A 19,923-nucleotide genomic window follows, 5' to 3' on the forward strand; every position below is an offset into this window, starting at 1 on the left:
GTGTCCGACTCTTCGCAACCCCATGGACCGTAGCCTACCAGGCTCCTCTGTCCATGGAATTTTCCAGGCAAGAGTACTGGAGTGGGGTGCCATTGCTAGTGGGCTGTTAATCAATTACAAAAACTGGACTAATTTGAGATCTTCATAGAATAGCTGACCTCATTTACTCTTTCAGAAATATTTATTGAGCACCTATGTGAGTCTTCTATGAGCTTTATCAAACTACCCACCCGGCTGTGTCACCATGGATTACATTGTCATAGAAGCCATAATGGCAGGAGGATGGCACACAGCTCAGCCAAGTATAGAGAGAGTGACTGAATAAGAAGACTTAAGACATTATTGGAGAAGGAAATGGCAACCCACTGCAGTGTTCTTGCCTGGAGAATCTCAGGGACAGGGAGCCTGGTGGGCTGCCATCTATGGGGTCGCACAGAGTCGGACACTACTAAAGCGACTTAGCAGCAGCAGCAGCAAGATATTATTTGGCCAGTAGGAAAGGTTCTTGCCTGATATTACTCCCTGATTCACAAATGTGCTTGAGGCATATCCTATATACATGCACACTCACCGAAAAGAGAAAAGATCTGGGCCATAAGATTTGAAAATTTAACTATAAACAACAACCTTATTTATTTTTACAGTCTTCACAATTTACTAAGGGTTCTCACATCTCTTATTTGTTTTGATTCTCATGACAACCCTGGGAGGTAGACATAGCAGGTAGTCTTGAAATCCCCATTCTCCTAAAGAAGATACAGGATCAAAAGGCTTAAGTAACTGCTGAACTTCACACGCCTAACACATGGTCAAGTCAGGACTAGATCCTAAGTCTTCTTACTCCAAGTCAAGTATTCCTTCTTCATCATGCACCAAATAAGGCTATCTGAGACACTGTCTGAGACCACTGTCTACTATCCAAACTCAGCATGTGAATGGATAAAAATCATCAGTTCAGTTCAGTTGCTCAGTCATGTCTGACTCTTTGTGACCCCATGAACCGCAGCATGCCAGGCCTCCCTGTTCATCACTAGCTCCCAGAGTCTGCCTAAACCCATGTCCATTGAGTTGGTGATGCCATCCAACCATCTCATCTTCTGTCATTCCCTTCTCCTCCTGCCCTCAATCTTTCCCAGCATCAGGGTCTTATCAAATGAGTCAGCTCTTCTCATCAGGTGGCCAAAGTATTGGAGTTTCAGCTTCAACATCAGTCCTTCCAATGAACACCAAGACTGATCTCCTTTAGAATGAACTGGCTGGATCTCCTTGCAGTACAAGAGACTCTCAAGAGTCTTCTCCAACACCACAGTTCAAAAGCATAAATTCTTCAGCACTCAGTTTCCTTTATAGTCAAACTTTCACATCCATACATGACTACTGAAAAAATCTTAGCCTTGACTAGATGGACCTTTGTTGACAAAGAAATGTCTCTGCTTTTTAATATGCTGTCTAGGTTGGTCATAACTTTCTTTCCAAGGAGTAAGCGTCTTTTAATTTCACAGCTGCAATCACCATCTGCAGTGATTTTGGAGCCCCCCAAAATAAAGTCAGCCACTGTTCCCACTGTCTCCCCATCTATTTGCCATGAAGTGATGGGACCAGATGCCATGATCTTAGTTTTATGAATGTTGAGCTTAAGCCAACTTTTTCACTCTCCTCTTTCACGTTCATGAAGAGGCTCTTTAGTTCCTCTTCACTTTCTGCCATAAGGGTGGTGTCATCTGCATATCTGAGGTTATTGATATTTCTCCCAGCACTCTTGATTTCAGCTTGTGCTTCTTCCAGTCCAGCGTTTCTCATGATGTGCTCTGCATATAAGTTAAATAAGCAGGGTGACAATATACAGCCTTGATGTACTCCTTTTCCTATTTGGAACCAGTCTGTTATTCCATGTCCAGTTCTAACTGTTGCTTCCTGACCTGCATACAGGTTTCTCAAGAGGCAGGTCAGGTGGTCTCATATTCCCATCTCTTTCAGAATTTTCCACAGTTTACTGTGATCCACACAGTCAAAGGCTTTGGCATAGTCAATAAAGCAGAAATAGATGTTTTTCTGGAACTCTCTTGCTTTTTCCATGATCCAGCAGATGTTGGCAATTTGATCTCTGGTTCTTCTGCCTTTTCTAAAATGAGCTTGAACATCAGGAAGTTCACAGTTCACATATTGATGAAGCCTGGCTTGAAGAATTTTGAGCATTACTTTACTAGCGTGTGAGATGAGTGCAATTGTGCAGTAGTTTGAGCATTCTTTGGCATTGCCTTTCTTTGGGATTTGAATGAAAACTGACCTTTTCCAGTCCTGTGGCCACTGCTGAGTTTTCCAAATTTGCTGACATATTGAGTGCAGCACTTTCACAGCATCATCTTTCAGGATTTGAAATAGCTCCACTGGAATTCCATCACCTCCACTAGCTTTGTTCGTAGTGATGCTTCCTAAGGCCCACTTGACTTCACATTACAGGATGTCTGGCTCTAGGTGAGTGTGAGTGATCACACCATCGTGATTATCTGGGTCGTGAAGACCTTTTTTGTACAGTTCTTCTGTGTATTCTTGCCACCTCTTCTTAATATCTTCTGCTTCTGTTAGGTCCATACCATGTCTGTCCTTTATCGAGCCCATCTTTGCATGAAATATTCCCTTGGTATCTCTCATTTTCTTGAAGAGACCTATAGTCCTTCCCATTCTATTGTTTTCCTCTATTTCTTTGCATTAATCACTGAGGAAGGCTTTCTTATCTCTCCTTGCTATTCTTTGGAACTCTGCATTCAAATGGGAGTATCTTTCCTTTTCTTCTTTGCTTTTCACTTCTCTTCTTTTCACAGCTATTTGTAAGGCCTCCTCAGACAGCCATTTTGCTTTTTTGCATTTCTTTTTCTTGGGGATGGTCTTGATAAAAATCATACGTCTGAGTAAATCTCAGATACGTAAATAGAGATCAAATGGAGAATTATCTGCTTTCCCCTCTGATCTTCCCATCTTAGTCTGCTCATTCTTTTCTTATTTTTTTGCATGATGGAAAGTCCATATTAATGGATCCACAGAAGGAGATGGAGCAAGGAAAGGTCAGGCTGTATGGGGAAGGGCTAGAAGAAAGGGATGTGGTTAGGGTGGGGTAGAGATGGAGGGACTGGATGTTAGAACCTGGAAAATTAAGTCAGTATTTCTCAACTTTTCATCATTTCTCACTCTAAGGAGTGATGGACATTTTTTTCTCTCATCATCCTCCATAAAATTTTAACATCACAGATAGACCATATATCTGTATGGGTATCAGGGCTTTATAAATAAAAAGAACAAGATTTTTTTCACTGCCTTAGTGGCAGTATTGCCCCCACTGAGAATGCATGAACTAGAAGACATCATTACTCAAAATACTCCCTGTAAGCTCACAGACAAATAGAACTAAGCCAAGTTTCCGGCAGGTGTCTCTTCTTGTTATGATAAAGCAACAACAGGAAGAGATGGTTTGGCAAAAGGGCAAATGGGCAATGCAGATTTGGAAGTCAACTTCCACTCAAAAGTAACGATCTTTTAAAAATCTTACAGGATCTTGGTTGAAATTTTCACATTTGATCCGTCTATTCAGGACAGCACTACACTGGGAATAAACAGAGTAATGAATTTCAGATATCTATGGTTGAGGTGTCCTAAAATGTAAGGCAGATACAACTGTGTACATGAAAGAGAAAAATCTTTGCTACTTAATATTTGAGAATAAAGCAAATTGCCAAAATATCTTTATCTTTGTTTCTGTCCTTCTAAGTTTATATGAAAAGAGAAGATATATTTGAAAGAGTGTTTCCAAGCAGCCCATGCATCTTGTTACCTTCCACTTTAAGTTTAAATTCCATACCTTGCTTTCAGGGGTGATGATAGGCGCAGGATACAGCCTGGCCCAGTTGAATGATGCCTTACATTTTATTGTTTCTGAACAACCAAAGGAGAAGACCAAGACCTACCATGCTGTCCTGAAGCACCTGAGAACACTTGCTGGAGCCCAGATTAGGAGCATGGCGGTATGTTCTCCAGTGCCATATGAGATGAGCCTGTGTCAGAGCAGCTCTAGAAACGGTTTTGGGACAATGAGAATTGTACTGGCAGCAGCACAGCGCATATCTGAATTCAGAGTTTCCTCAGGCTCCAGTCTCCTCGCTTCGCCATGTTATTGGACACGCGCTAGGGTCAGTTCTGAAAGAGGTTTTTTCCTCATGGCACATGGAAAGGCAATATTTTCTCAAGCTCTAAGTTCAAATTGGCGTCAGAGGAGTGGGACTCTTGCTGACTGTGTTGTCTGACTATATTTAGCTGCACCCTCCCCCAAGTTTGCCAGATCTTTCTCTTAAACAAAGAGGAGAATTCTTAAAGCTTACACAAGATCCCTGTATACATAATTCCTTATTTTTCAAATGACTGAGTGTAGCTTTAAAAATGCCATCTTTTCTTTTTAATCTAGACTTTAGGCGGGCATGTGGTGAGCAGGCCTAACTATTCTGACCTGAATCCCATTTTAGCAGCAGGAAATGCTACCATCAATCTGATATCTAAAGGTAAGAGACCAAGCTTTAAGCATTTGATTTTATAATTATCACATCAGTTACGTAGCTCCTTTGCAAACTATGAACAAGGAACCCAAATATATCTCACTTAGACTCACCAGATATATCTGGTTGTATCTACATTACCTCAAACATAAGGATGAAACTGAGATCAATCACCTTGTTTTCCATATGTTCTATGTCTTGTAGATCACATAAGTTACTGCACCTGGCAGTTTTTCTGAACTAGTTGGCTGTATTTATGCATAGTCCAAATTGTACTATCAAGGCAGATAAAGGAAAATTTAATGAGGTGTATATATGTGATTTTAAAGTTTTATGGCATAGTTTATTTCACAGTTTCATAAAGGTGAAATTTGTCCTTATAGTACTTTTCATTTTAAACAAAATCAAATTCGTGGGGCTTATTACTCATTTCTTCTCTCTTTAGTCAAAGATAGCTTAAACTTTGCCAAGGAAAATGATTTAAACTTAAAGAAATAAAAATAAAGACAAATGTGTGTTATTCACAGGTCTATTGATATAAGATACCTTCTCTTTGATTAAAATCAGATTTTTAAAACTATGGTGGAGCGAGAGAGTATGGTAAACTGTTTAAGGGGGAAAAAGTATATATCAGGCATCCCACCCCTGCCATTCATCCCATCTCTATCTCTTTGGACAGGTCATCTATCCTTTCTTGACTCAGGGCCTCAGTTTTCCCATCTGTGAAATACACTGTAACCAGTGTACCCATTACCCATTTGTGAACCTCCTTTGTGCTGGGTCCTACTCTTTGCCACCACGACTGAGCAACTTCACTTTCACTTTGTACTAGGTAGTTTCCAAATAGCTTTAAAGTTCTTCAAAGCCCAAATGTTGTGAGTGGTGTATAATGGGCAATAAGAACAAGAAAGGACACGTTAGTGTACTGGGTCCAACCCTGCCATCATGCATGAGAAACCAGAAGCCCAAGGTTTCAGGACCTGCCTCAGCCAACCCAGCCTGGGAGCTAGATGAAGAACCTACATCTCTGGCTCCCAACTGCACTCTCTCTTTCCACCAGTGCATCACATCTGTCCCTTTGGGCATTTTCTCCAATTTGATAACTTCATCCTAATCAAGGTCATTTTCTCTAATAGAAGGAAAACGGCAGATTCCTTTAGATGGCCGTTTCCTCGAGAAGTCACCTGAAGCCAACCTCAAGTCAGAAGAGACTGTGTTATCTGTGTATATTCCGCACTCTACTCAGGTAAGGGCTCCCCAACCCGCCGCCCACCCCAGGGAAGCCCAGCTTCACCCTGAGCAGTGGGCCACATATGGGCTTCCGAGGGAGAGGTGTCCTCTCCTTTCCAACCAGCTGCTGCAGGGTGCCTTTGGGGCTGCTCACAGGAGGGGTGCATTCCCAGGTGACCATCGGATTTGCTTTCTTATCAGAGCCACGGTATGAACTCAGGGGCCCTGGGTGCTTTGCCTTCTGTTAGTTCTTTCCTCCATAAAAGATAAAGTAAAAAATATATATGACTGTGTCAGTATAAAGATAAATATGATCCAGGCTGCCTTCAGTGTTATATATTCATTATCATTATATTCATTTTTCCTTTTGATTTTAAAAGAAATGAAAACATTTCCATGAGCCTTATCTCTCTGCCTGCAGGGAACATTAGCCCTGTAAAAAAGAGAGCCCTTTGTGTGAAGAGCTGAACTGGGGGTTTCAGACAAAGATGCAACTTAGCCAAGATTGAGTAATAGTCTATTGACTACAGCAAGTTTCTGGTAAACTGAAAGTTCATTACCATAAATTTACTACCAAGTCAACCAGATATTTATTAACCAGATATTTTAAGTACAATTTTCTATTTATTAACTATCTACTACTTTACATGCCTGGCACAGTGCTAAACTCCGAAGACTACAAGACACAGCGTTCAGTCTTTAAAGGTCTCTACATCTATGAGGAAGGGCTTGAAATAGGAAAAAACTAATCTCAGACAGGAAATGAGCGGACAAAGAATTGAGGTAGTTCCGGTGATGGGGAGAACCCTGCCCTGGTGTTGTTAACCATGAAGGAAGGCAGTTGAGATCAGCATAGATCAGTGTAGAGAAGGGGGTGGTCTTTCCAGGATTTTTATTTAATTTAAAATCTTTTTTTTAGTTTTGTACTGGGGTATAACTAATTAACAATGTTGTGATAGTTTCAGGTGAATAGTAAAGAACTTAGCCATACGCAAACATATATCCATTCTCCCCCAAACTCCCCTCCCATCCAGGCTGCCAGATAATCGTTCAACTTTTTTTTATTCTATGAAACAAATAGTCAAAGAGTTAATAGTCTCACGGGGATGGGGGCTGGGGGGCATGGCAGGCTGAAGGCCAGATGGCTGGGCAGGTTGTGTGGAGCAACCTGAGAGATGAGTCTGGAAGGGAGGTTGGGGCTCCATCACCAAGCATATCTATTGCTCTATTAAGGAGTCTGTATGGGTCCTAGCAAACAGCCACCTCTGAAGGCTTTAAAGAAGATCCAATCTTAATGAAAGGCGCTTTTGAGAAACATTGATCACTAGAAAGATAGAAGATAAGTTGATTGGAGGATAGCCTAAAAGTCAAATGGCCAGTTAGGAGGCTAATGCAATAGTTCAGGCAAGGGAAGGTGATGAGGCATGAGAGGCAAGTCCCACCAGTCAGTGCGGTACAGCAGGAACAACCAGTGTCTCTCAAACACTTCTTTATCACCTTGCTTTCTAGATCAAAAATGTGTGCTCCTTGTCAGGGTCCATGATGGTAGGGTCTAATCTCTCCCCTGCCCCCTACCAAGATGCTGGCCACACAAAGAGGCTTTCACACTTTGTGGCTCCAGTGTTTCAAACTAGTAATGAAACTCAACCTAGAATGACAGATTTAAACTTGGCAAGCACTTTGGAGACCGTTTGTCCTGTGGGTTCCAAGGTTTTTTCCTACAGTAGAATTCTTTATTCAGATGAGACTTACATAGAACACCAAACTAAAACTGCTACAAGTGGAAGTGAGGAAGTTCACCGTGAGAGGCACCCCACCTCCTCATCCTCCACTCAGCCCTCTCAGCAGTCACCAAGGTGCCATCTGATCAAATTGAACCTTGTCATTTTAAAGAGAAGTAAAACTGGAACAGTTTAAGTCCCCTGCCCAAGCCCACACGTGGATTCACAGTGGAGGGTAGATGAACATAGACCCCACAGCCTGCACTGCCACTTCCTGTGTGACCTTGTGCAGGCGACCCAGCCTCTCAGTTTCCTCATCAGGAAAGTGGACAAGAGCAGAGTTGTTGTGAGGATTAAATATTAACACATAATATAATATAGAATAATTAATACGTAATGTAATACATAACAATAGATACAAAGCACACGGGCAGTATATATGCCACAGTCAGTTCCATACTCCATAACCACGCCTGAGTGAGAACTTATATCATTCACAAGACCTTTTTCAGGATCAATACCAAACGTCATTGTTGCTGTACATCAGACAGTGAAGCTAAGCACTACGCATTGCTTTTCTGTTTCTAGTGGCACTTTGTGTCAGGACTCCGGATAGCCCAGCGTCAGGAGAACGCCTTTGCCATTGTCAATGCTGGGATGAGTGTGAAGTTCGAGGATGGCACAGACACCATCAAGGAACTTCAGATGTTCTATGGAAGCGTTGGCCCCACTGTTGTCTCTGCAAGCAAAACCTGCCAGCAGCTCATTGGGAGGTATGTCATAACACATCCGAAGCATGCAACCCAGGCCTTGCCATTTTAATATTTCAATGAAAATAGCGCTTGGAAAATTTTTTCTGATCATAATATACATATATATATATATACACACATGCATATAATGTGTTGAAAATTTAATCACTGCAGAAAAGTACACAGAATATAAAAATCACCCAAAAAGCAACCACCTTCAAGATACAATGATTCTTTTGTTGTAGTTTCTATAATAATAATTCACAAATTAATCTAAGATAATCTAAGTAGATAGTATCTCCAAAATTCCACTATGAATTAACCTGAAAAATTAGTAAATATTTCTAATACTGTGTCCTAAGACAACTGAAAATGTCCTTAAAGAGCTTGAAGAAGATGAAATAGTCCAAAAGGTGAATTGGCCTTCCTCCTGTCATTTGCATTATTTCTAGCATTTGGGCAGCAAGTTTTTGAAGTTCTTCTAACCAGTAATTTTATAGTAATTTTCATCCACCCATCAGGTTTTTTGTCAACAATTAGAACTTAATGCAAGTTTTTTCTGATACTGAAATAACTAAAATAAGTGTTCGCAAAGCACTTATATAGTAACTTTCAGCCATGAAAAATGTTGCAAGTATCATCAATAATTCAGTCATTCACTAGTATTTAGTCAGGAAGATCCCCTAGAAGAGGAAATGGCAACCCACTCCAATATTCTTGCCTGGAAAATTCCATGGACAGAGGAGCTTGTGGGCTACAGTCCATGGCATCACAGAGTCAAACACAACTGAGCAACTGAGCATGCATGCACTTGTGCAGGTGTGGGGTCATTGTTGGAGACACAGCCACGAACAAAACGAAGTCCCAGATCCTGGGAAGCTTGATTTGAGTACTTTTTTCATCCAAGCTATTTGAGGTAAATCAACATTCCCAGGCCATGACGTTAAAAATAATAAAAACAATCTGATTAAAAAATAGGCAGAGGATTTGAATGGACATTTTTCCAAAGAAGACATACAGATGGCCAACAAGCGTATGAAAAGATACTCAACATCACTAATCACAATGCAAGTCAAAACCACCATGAGCTATCATCTCACATGTTAGAATGAGTATTCTATGAAAGACAAGAAATAACATGAATGGAGAATAGGAAACCCTTATGCACTGTTGGTGGGAATACAAATTGGTGCAGCCACTGTAGAAAACAGTATAGAGGTTCCTCAAAAAATTAAAAATATGACTACCATATGATCCTACAAAGAAGATGGAAACATCTACTCAAAAGACATAAGCAATTCCATGTGGCTTGCAGCATTATTTACAATAGCCGAGATAACGGCAGCAACCTAAGTGGTCATTGATGATCAATGTATAAAGGATATATATATATATATAATGGAATATTATTTCATTATAATAAAAGAAGGAAACCTTGACATCTGTAGCAACATAGATGGACTTTGAGGGCATTATGCTAAGTATGATGCAGAGAAAAACAAATACTGTACTATCTTATATGTGAAATCTAAAACAAAGCAAAAACTGAGCTTGTAGATACAGAGAACAGTTCGGTGGCTGCATAGATGTGGTGGGGTGGAGGATGGAGTGCAAAATGGATGGAGGGGGTTAAAAAAGTACACATTTCTAGTTATAAAATAAATGTCATTGGGATGTAATGTACAGCATGGTGACTATACATAATAATACTATATTGTATATTTGAAAATTGCTAAAAACAAAACTAGATCTTAAACGTTCTTGTCCTAAGAAAAAAAATTTGTAACAACATATGGTGACGAATATTAACTAGACTTATTGTGGTGATAATTTCACAATATATACAAATATCAAATCATTACATTGTACCCCTGAAACTCACATAATGTCATGTCAATTACACCTCAATTAAAAATTAAAATTTTTTCAATAATATTTTTGAAAGGAGGACTTTGTAAGAAAATTTGGGAGCCACTGCCCCAGATTCTAAAGAAAGCTAGTTAGGGATTTGAGAGTCTTTTGTATAGACTTCAAAGACGGATACATACTGCTCTCCATCTTTTTGTACTCTGCTGGATTAGTGTTTGTCTCTGCCTCTTCTGTGAAATGTTCACACTCTTTCCTGCTAGGAAATGGAACGATCAGATGCTGAGTGATGCTTGCCGATTGGTTCTGGATGAAATTTACATCCCTCCAGATGCTGAAGGTGGCATGGTAGAGTATAGGCGAACCCTCATCATCAGCTTACTCTTCAAATTCTACCTCAAAGTGAGGCGAGGGCTGAATAAAATGGTAAGGACTACTTCTCTGGGTCTCTGGCCCCCCCTGGCCTTCTGAACATGAGCCTGCACATGAAGGGCCTCCATGGCCTGGTTTTAATAATACACAGAGCGTGTCGAGGGTGGGGCCTTCGGGTGGCGCTTCCCCGCCTCCAACAGCTTCCTCCTCGCCCTTTTTGTTTCTCTCCTTCCCTCACCCTCCTTCACTCCTGAGCTGAGAAGGGGATGGATGACCTTGTTATTCCATTTGCTTTATAATTTGTATGACAGATGCTAATATGCAGTGTCAAGTTGATTTATAGTAGTGAAGAGCCTTCAGTGAGCAAACTATAATATTTTCCTTAAAATAAGACCTATTTTAATATTTTAAAAACATGAATAAGACAAAAAGGAAGAGAAAATCATCTATAATCCCATAGCCTGTACATAACCATTATTAGTATTTTATTATGTACTTCTTCAAACAACAGTGCTAGCCCAGGGAATTCAAAGCTCAGGGCTCTCTCCCAGCAGAACTGGTATCTCATGTCTGGAAGAATAAATAGAATAGCCTATTTCTGACACGTGTTTTTCCAAGTTAGTCACTCAGATTATAAAATTAAATGTGAAAAAAATCTTTTCAGGACCCCCACAAGTTTCCTGATATCCCAGAAAAGTTCGTGAGTGCGCTAGAAGATTTCCCTATAGAAACACCCCAAGGCATTCAGATGTTCCAGGTTGGTGGCTGGGGTGTTTTGATTTTTAATCTGTCTGTGCATGTAAGTGTATGCCATTATGCATATATCTTCCTTCTTTTCAAGAACCTATTTTTTATTTTTATTACTTGTACAGACAAAGTCTGCTAAAGCCTGTTGATGTTACCCATTGTCACCCACACATGGCTTTCTTGGTTTAGCTTCTATGCTTTTACTAAAGGCTACACAAAGAATTAGATTTTGTATCTCTTTTCCCTACTATTTTCAGTTTTGCTGCATAAAATTTCCTCCCTTTCTTGGCCAGTGTCTGTCCTTTCTTTAAACTCTGACTTAGCATTTACTGCTTCTATAGAGACTTCCCAGCTTTCTTATAATTGAAAGTTTTCTCAGTCCTGTCTGACCCTTTGTGACTCCATGGACTATACAGTCCATGGAATTCTCCAGGCCAGAATACTGGAGTGGGTAGCCTTTCCCTTCTCCAGAGGATCTTCCCAACCCAGGGATCGAACCCAGGTCTCCTGCATTGCAGGTGGATTCTTTATCAGCTGAGCCACACGGGAAGCCCAAGAATACTGGAGTGGGTAGCCTATCCCTTTTCCAGAGGATCTTCCCATCCCAGGAATCAAACCAGGGTCTCCTGCACTGCAGGCAAATTCTTTACCAACTGAGTTATGAAGGAAGCCCCTGCTTTCTTATAATCATCCTAAATCTCCCAGAAATTTGTGTATATTTCTTGCACCAAATTAGTTGATGTCAACTGTTCTTTATTGCTATACAAAGTTGATCACATTATGTTAATGTGTTACTATGTATTCTGATACTTCAACAAGGTTGTAGAGTCTTTGAGGGCAAATAAAAAAAGTCTTCCTTTTTGGGGTGAGGGGGTGGTTGTAATCAGAATTTATCCTTTATCGTATGGATCTTTATTAATGTTGACTCACAGATATGGATACCCAATTGCTTATAGTTTTTTTTGACTCTGGGGTAAGCCAAGCTATATCAGACCCAGGTTTCAGTGCTTGAGGATGCCTGGCAATAAAATAACTTGCTTTGTTCATGAACAGTGCGTGGATCCCCACCAACCCCCACAAGATCCAGTTGGCCACCCAGTCATGCACCAGTCTGCCATTAAACACACCACAGGGGAAGCTGTGTTTGTTGATGACATGCCCCCCATCTCCCAAGAACTCTTCCTGGCTGTAGTCACCAGCACCAGAGCTCATGCAAAGATAATGTAAGAAAACAAAACATCCCTATAAGTTACTGGAATGCATTCACAATTTCATATTAGAATTGAAAATTTATTATATATTTGAGTCGAATAAGAATAATTTCCTCTTTTGGATGGGAATCGGTCATTTTTTAAATATAGTTAAGAAAAAAAAAATCTATGACCAAAAGTAAGAACACCTACTAACTGCTGGCACTTTCCACATGGAATACTGCCCATGACTTGTTATGTGGTCACCAATTTTTCCTGGTGTTTGAGGAATCACTTGTATTACCCTGAGCTTACCTCTGTAACTTCAGTGTGTGCTTTCAAAATTTCCTTCCTAGACTAATTGATACTTCAGCAGCCCTGGCCCTTCCTGGTGTTGTTGATGTGATAACAGCAGAGGATGTTCCAGGAGATAATAGCTATCAGGGAGAGATTTTCTACGCACAAAATGAGGTGTGTGATTTGTGCGCCGCTTATCATTCAAATGCTTTGCTGGAAATGCCAAAATGATTATTGGTCATGGGCCCATGTTCACATCACAAAGACCTGCAGGAAACCAGTGACTCCCCCTCAAATTCTCTCATGAATGGTGGACCCTTTTGAGATTCTGTTAAAAGCCATAAGCCTTCTCAGGGAAGGCTTCTAAAAAACCATCAAGTGGTAGAAACAATACAGAGCATAGGACATTAAAGGAACCAACATTATTTCAGGACAACCGGATTACTGGCTGTGATATGGGAGTGGGAAGGAATGTGGCTGAAGACAGTCACAGGCCAGGTCCTTAAATTCTTCCTCCAACCTATGTATCCCCTGAACCCCACTCAAGTTACTGTTTTAGATTTATTCTCATAGGTTGAAAATAATACAACATGTGGCTTTTTGCCAGGTAATTTGCGTGGGTCAGATCGTCTGCACTGTGGCTGCTGATACCTATGCTCATGCAAAAGAAGCTGCTAAAAAAGTGAGGATTGTTTATGAAGACCTAGAGCCCAGGATTATAACAATAGAGGTACGCAGGCCATTCCATGTCTTCTAGAATGACTAGGGTGGTATAATTTTGACAGAATTCAACCCATGGGGTCACAAAACAATATAGGGCTCACCTATACTGGGTTTAGAGCTGTCCATAGTTTTAGAGAGAAGGCTCCAGCAATCTGCACCTTGAAACATAATACTGAGAATTTTCCTGCCTGGAGCTCCCTCCCTTCTTGTGTCCATTTCTCCTCCCTTGATCTCTTGCTAAGGCATGGCCACAGAATACAGATAAGGGATACCAGGGGGATGTTCTACGACCTCACATACAAAACTAGTCAGTGGGGAAATCCAGAGCATGTGAAACTCAAAACAGTTGTAACATTTACTATATTACAGCTTGGGTCCTCTGTCTCCCTGCCCACTTCCTGCTTAAACACAAGCCCTGGAGATAGTACTCTGACTGACAGTCTGACTCTATTGTCTGCTGCTGCTAAGTCGCTTCAGTTGTGTCCGACTCTGTGCAACCCCAGAGACGGCAGCCCACCAGGCTCCCCCATCCCTGGGATTCTCCAGGCAAGAAACTGGAGTGGGTTGCCATTTCCTTCTCCAATGCATGAAAGTGAAAAGTGAAAGGGAAGTCGCTCAGTCGTGTCCAACTCTTAGCAACCCCATGGACTGCGGCCCACCAGGCTCCTCTGTCCATGGGATTTTCCAGGCAAGAGTACTTGAGTGGGGTGCCATTGCCTTCTCCGGACTCTATTGTCTAGTGGGACCTTAATAGCAATGAAAGCATTGACAAGTTGTTTCAACTCCTCATATCTCAGTTTCCTCGACTGTAAGATGGGAACCATGGAAGTACCTACACCAAAAGGTCACTGTGAGGTTTAAATGGAAGAATTCAAATGCCTGGAACAGCACTTGGGACATGGGACCCATTCAATAAATGTTAGCTGTCATTTTGCTTTAGCTGTTTTTGTTAATAAGGACAAGAACATATTCTCAGTGCTTTATAACCCCAGTGCCTAGTGAAGCACTAAACCCATAGTAGATGCTCAATAAACATGTGTGATGGAAGGATAGATGAGTCCATAAGCAATGTGAATCCCAGCCAATGGGAAGCAGTCTCCATCATTTTCTGTGATTCTCCTCTGTTCTTCCCAATGGTTACTAAGGTCAAGTATTTCCCAATTATCCTCTGAATGCCTCTTAATTCTGTCCCTTTCTTTCTATTCTCATTTTGTCTCCCATCTCATGGTTCGGCCAGATCCTCATCACCTGTTGTCAGATTAATTATCATAACTGCTTTAAAAGGAGTTTTGTACTCTGTTTCAACCTATCTGTCCATCACATTAACTTTCTAAGCCTCAAAGTTCATCAGATCACTTCTTCCACACAGCAATATCCCCTTAGATGAGGTTCTTAGTATGGAACTCAGGATCTTGTGGTGGGGGTGGGGGGCTCTTCTGGTCTGCATTGCTGTGCACAAGCTTTCTCTAGTTGTGGCGAACAGGGGCTACTCTTGTTGCAGAGCACGGGCTCTAGGGCATGCAGGCTTCAGTAGCTGCAGTGCATGGGCTCAGTCATGGCGGCATGTGGGCTCAGTAGCTGTGGTGCGTGGGCTCAGTTGCCCTGTGGCTTGTGGAGTCTGCCCAGATCAGGGATTGAATCCATGTCCCCTGCCTTGGCAGGCAGTCTCCCAACCACTGGACCACCAGGTAAGTCCTCAGGATCTTTCTTAATCCAACCTCAAGGCACCTTTCTAGCCCAACCTACTGTTTCTTGATAGAAAATCTCCACCCTTCCAGTTGGCTTGTTCTCATTTTGGCCCCTCAACTTGGTTTCAACCTCACACTATTGCTTTATGAGGCGCTTTTGACTGTAAATAATTCTCCCTCTCTTCTCTAGCTGTCCTAATCCCATTCAATTCAGCACCTAACTTTCATCACCTACACAACGTCACCCTTGAGCGTTCCTGGCCCCACCAACCTCCTCCTCTTGTCCTCTCTTTACTCTGTTATTTGCCCCCCTCACCACAAAGTTGGCACCTTAACACCAAACTGCCTCAGGCCCTCACTGTAGGACCGCGTTGTATATATCTATCCTTGTCTCCCCCTCAGCTCTTCCTCAGAGCCCTGAACAAAACTAAGGCAATACCAATGCCTGTAATCCATTTCAACACAACATCTGTTGTCTCTCTTTACTACTTGGATTGTCTTTGTGTGTGAAGATCTGATTGAGCAGGAGCTTGGGGTTTTGATGGTGGGTGAATGGCTTATTAGAATGCTTTTAAAAAAACAACACCTTTTTCTTGTTTGTTTTGGTCTGCAGCAAGCCCTAAAGCACAATTCATTTCTTTCTGCTGAGAAAAAAATTGAGCAAGGAGATGTAGAGCAAGCCTTTAAATATGTTGACCAAATCATTGAAGGTAAGTGACCTTGAGTCAAAAAGGTAAAGCCTTTGCAGTTGAAGACTTAATTGAGTCATCTGGCTTGAGAAATACTAGAGCTCTCAGGCAGAGTTTCTCAACCCTAGTGTGATTTTTGAATCACAATTTTAAATGCACAAATAATAAACTTACTAAGCTCGATGAAATTTTACATATGTATAAGTCTATGGATGGGATGGTTAGATAACATTATCAACTCAGTGGACATGAATCTGAGCAAACTCCGGGAGATAGTGAAGGACAGGGAAGCCTGGCGTGCTACAGTCCATGCGGTCGCAAAGAACTGGACACAACTTAGTGACCAAATAAGAACAACAATAGGCCTATGTAAATACTACCCACACCAAGATATAGAATATTTCCAGCACCCTGAAAGCTTCCTTGTGCCCCTTCTCAGTTAGTAAACCTCCCAAAGATTTTTGTTTTAATTTTACTCATTTGGCTGTGCTGAGTCTTTGTTGCTATGCAAGGGCTTTCTCTAGTTGGAGTGTGCAGGCTTCTCTTATTGAAGAGCATGGGTTCTAGGGCTCTCAGCCCTCAGTAGTTGTGGCATATGGGCTTAGTTGCCCCTCAGCACATGGAATCTTCCCAAACCAGGGATCAAACCAGTGCTGCCTGAATTGGCAGGTAGATTCTTAACCACTGGACCACCAAGAAAGTCCCCAAAGATTTTATTCTAACCTTTACCACTGTAGATTAGTTTTACCTCTTTTGACCTTCATAATATTTTGTGCCTACTTTTTTTATTCAATATTGTGTATGGAGGGCTCATCCATGTTGTTGCATAGATCCATAATTCTTTTTCATTATTCAGGAGTATTTCATGGTATAAATATTTATATATCCATTATATCTGTAATTATACCCATAATTTATTTATCTATTCTACCATTGATATGCATTTGAGTTTTTTCAACTTGGGGCTTTTATGAATAGTTCCTGTAAACACTGTTATTATACATGTCTTGTGGTGAGCATAAGCACTCATTTTCAATAGAATATACTCAGCAGTAAAAATGCCAAATAATAGTGTTTTAATATGTTTTAGTTAGTGCCAAACATTAAAAAATATTTTTCCTATTTTATTCCTAATAACAATTGTAAAATTCCATTGTTTGTTTATTATCATCAGTCTTTTTAGTTTAGTTCTTGTACACCCTTCTTAATATTTCTTTCTAGTACTTGATACTTTATAATGTTATTGTAATGCTATTGTAAGTTATATTTTTATTTAATTTTCTACTTATTTATGTCTAGTATATAAAGACAGTTGGTTTTTGTATATTGATCTTATAGCCAGGAGTTTCACTAAATTCCCTCACTATTTTAATAGTCTTACAGAATCTCTTGAATTTTCTGTGTATAAAGTTGTTTCTTAACAGTTTTATTTATCTTTCCTGATCTTGATACTATATTGTTTGCTTGCTTGCTTGTTTTGAATTGCTGCACTGGGTAAGACTTAGTACAGTTTTTTAAAATACAAATATTCAGATCCCACCTTAGACTTGTGAAATCAGAACCTTGGAGTATAAGGTCAGAGAGCATCAGTATTTTATAAAAGATCTCCATGTGGGTGAGTCTAATTTGTAGCCAGAGTTGAAAGCTGCAGTTGTCTTTACTAAGAGAATTGCTACAAGTCTTAAGTAAGAGAAAATAGTGATTTTTACAGTAATTTTTACCTACTTCTAAATAAGTGGAATGGCAAGTGCTATATTTTTTACTGAAATGCCTTCAGAATACTTGTTTCCCAGCATCATTCTGTTTAAGCAGAAAATGTAGACTAATTCCCAATCATAAAAACAATTTACTACCTCAGAAGAAGAGTTAAATACAAGCAGGAAAGCTAAGAAAGATGCTCAGAGATTTGACAGCATCTACTCTTGTGTCAAACATTCATTACTCCATAATATATTTTATAGAAGAAACTAAATGAGATTTTACAAAGACTATAAATTTAGGCTAATGCTAAATATATGCTAGGTAGCTATTTGTCATGGTTATTTAGTTATGATAATAATATCAGTTAACATTTATCAGATACTCATTGTGCCAGGCACCATGCCAAGCATTTTACATGTTTTATGTTATTTAATCCTGACAACAACCCTAAGAAATGAGTAATATTATTATTAAGTCTAGTTTAAGTTCCTAAGTATTACTGCTTACTATTTAATATGTAAGTAGAACACTGCTAAGAAAGAACATATCAGTAGTTGCATTTCACAGATAATGAAACTGAGGCTTTGAAAAGTTAAGTAACTGGTTGAGATCTCATAACCAGTTAGCAGTAGAACCAGGACTGGAGCCCAGAATTGGCTGAGCCCTAGGCCCTTGCTGTTAACCATAGTAGTATATTTTCTTTAAATTTCTGTTCTCACTGAGGATAACAGAATGACAAGATGCTAGGTAGCTATTTGTCATTCAGGATTCTGGCCATAGTGGGAGTTCAAGTGGGAAGTTTGAAAGACAAAGGGAATTTAAAATTTGAGCAGAAATGATGAAAAATTGGAGAAGACTCTTGAGAGTCTCTTGGATCCAAGGAGATCAAACCAGTCAATCCTAAAGGAAGTCAACCCTGAATATTCATTGGAAGGACTGATGCTGAAGGTGAAGCTCCCATACTTTGGCCACCTGATGATAAGAGCCAACTCATTAGAAAAGACCCTGATGCTGGGAAAGATTGAGGGCAAGAGGAGAAGGGGATGACAGAGGATGAGATGGTTGGATGACTTCACTGACTCAATGGACATGAATTTGAACAAACTCCAGGAGATAGTGAAGGAGGGAAGCCTGGCCTGCTCCAGTCCATGGGGTCATAAAGAGTCGGATACGACTAAGCAACTGAAAAACAACACAACTAGGAGTTATTGAGAATATAATGTAATAGTTTAGAGCATGGATCCTGGGCTCAGGCTGCCTGGGTTTGGATCCCAGCTCTGCTCTTTACTGGCTGTGTGACCTTGGGAAGCTTACTAAACCTATCTGTGTCTCAAATTCCTAATAATACCTGCCTCATAGGATTGGTACAGAGATTGCATAAATTTATTATCTATAAAGTTCTAGGCCTCAGAATAATATCTATCATATGTAAAAACTATTTAATTATTAAATAAATTTGAATTTAGATTAAAATCAGTATATACATGCTGAAAGCAAACTTTTTTTGTAGGGGGAAGGGTGCCTTTTTACATGACTCACATTCTATCATCCCAAGAAGTAATTCAAGAAATCCTTTGTTTTCTGGCAAAGCAATTGACTTATTTTTAACTGCGCAGGGTTCCTTTGGTTAGTTTTAAATTAAAAATACCACCTTTTAAATACTTAAATAAGGGCTAAATGTGTCTCTAGTACAACCTACAAAATAATAAGGATGAGGAACTTATTTACAAAACAGATACAGATTCACAAACTTAGAAAACAAACATGGTTGCCAGGAGGGAAGGTTGGGGAGAAGGGATAGTTAGGGAGTTTGAGATGGACATGTACACACTGCTATATTTTAAATAGATAACCAACAAGGACCTACGGTATAGCACAGGAAAGTCTCATCAATGTTATGTGGCAGCCTGGATGGGAGGAGAGTTTGGGGGAGAATAGATACATGTATATGTATGACTGAGTCCCTTTGCTGTTCACCTGAAACCATCACAACATTGTTAATTGGCTATGCTCCAATATGAAATAAAAGGTTTAAAAATAATAATAATAAGGATGTACTGAACAAGCCAAAAATCTCAGCTAAATCAACAAGAGCAGGCTGGTTTTAAGGTAGGTACCCTCTTTGTGACCCAATAATCCTGACATCACCTAATTAGGGTACATACTATTTTCCAGATGAGGAAATGAGGATTTACTAATTTGGCCAAACTCACTGAGTGAGGATATAACAGAGCTAAGATATGTGGTCATATTGGCCTGTGTACTCAAGTCCAACACATCACAGATCTCACCACCCACTGGATAGGCCAAGAGAGGGGAATGGGCCAGCCAGAATCAGGCAGCTGTTGAGGCACAATGAAGATTAATGAGAAAATGTGGTTTAACCAAATGATGCAACGTCAAACC

At 40.3% G+C, this 19,923-nt stretch overlaps 1 protein-coding gene across 1 annotated transcript in view; it reads left to right on the forward strand.

The window, feature by feature from the left end:
• LOC129647802 (aldehyde oxidase 4-like) overlaps nt 1–19,923 on the forward strand; it is a 74,289-nt gene that overhangs the window by 23,930 nt on the left and 30,436 nt on the right. The window contains exons 11-20 of the mRNA XM_055574772.1: nt 3,865–4,016; nt 4,454–4,547; nt 5,678–5,787; nt 8,081–8,265; nt 10,374–10,536; nt 11,147–11,239; nt 12,283–12,452; nt 12,776–12,890; nt 13,324–13,446; nt 15,741–15,837. Of these exons, the coding sequence (XP_055430747.1) occupies nt 3,865–4,016; nt 4,454–4,547; nt 5,678–5,787; nt 8,081–8,265; nt 10,374–10,536; nt 11,147–11,239; nt 12,283–12,452; nt 12,776–12,890; nt 13,324–13,446; nt 15,741–15,837 (1,302 nt within the window). The remainder of the gene's footprint in view (nt 1–3,864; nt 4,017–4,453; nt 4,548–5,677; nt 5,788–8,080; nt 8,266–10,373; nt 10,537–11,146; nt 11,240–12,282; nt 12,453–12,775; nt 12,891–13,323; nt 13,447–15,740; nt 15,838–19,923) is intronic.

This window comes from Bubalus kerabau, chromosome 3 (assembly GCF_029407905.1).
Source record: "Bubalus kerabau isolate K-KA32 ecotype Philippines breed swamp buffalo chromosome 3, PCC_UOA_SB_1v2, whole genome shotgun sequence".
Taxonomy (NCBI): domain Eukaryota; kingdom Metazoa; phylum Chordata; class Mammalia; order Artiodactyla; family Bovidae; genus Bubalus; species Bubalus kerabau.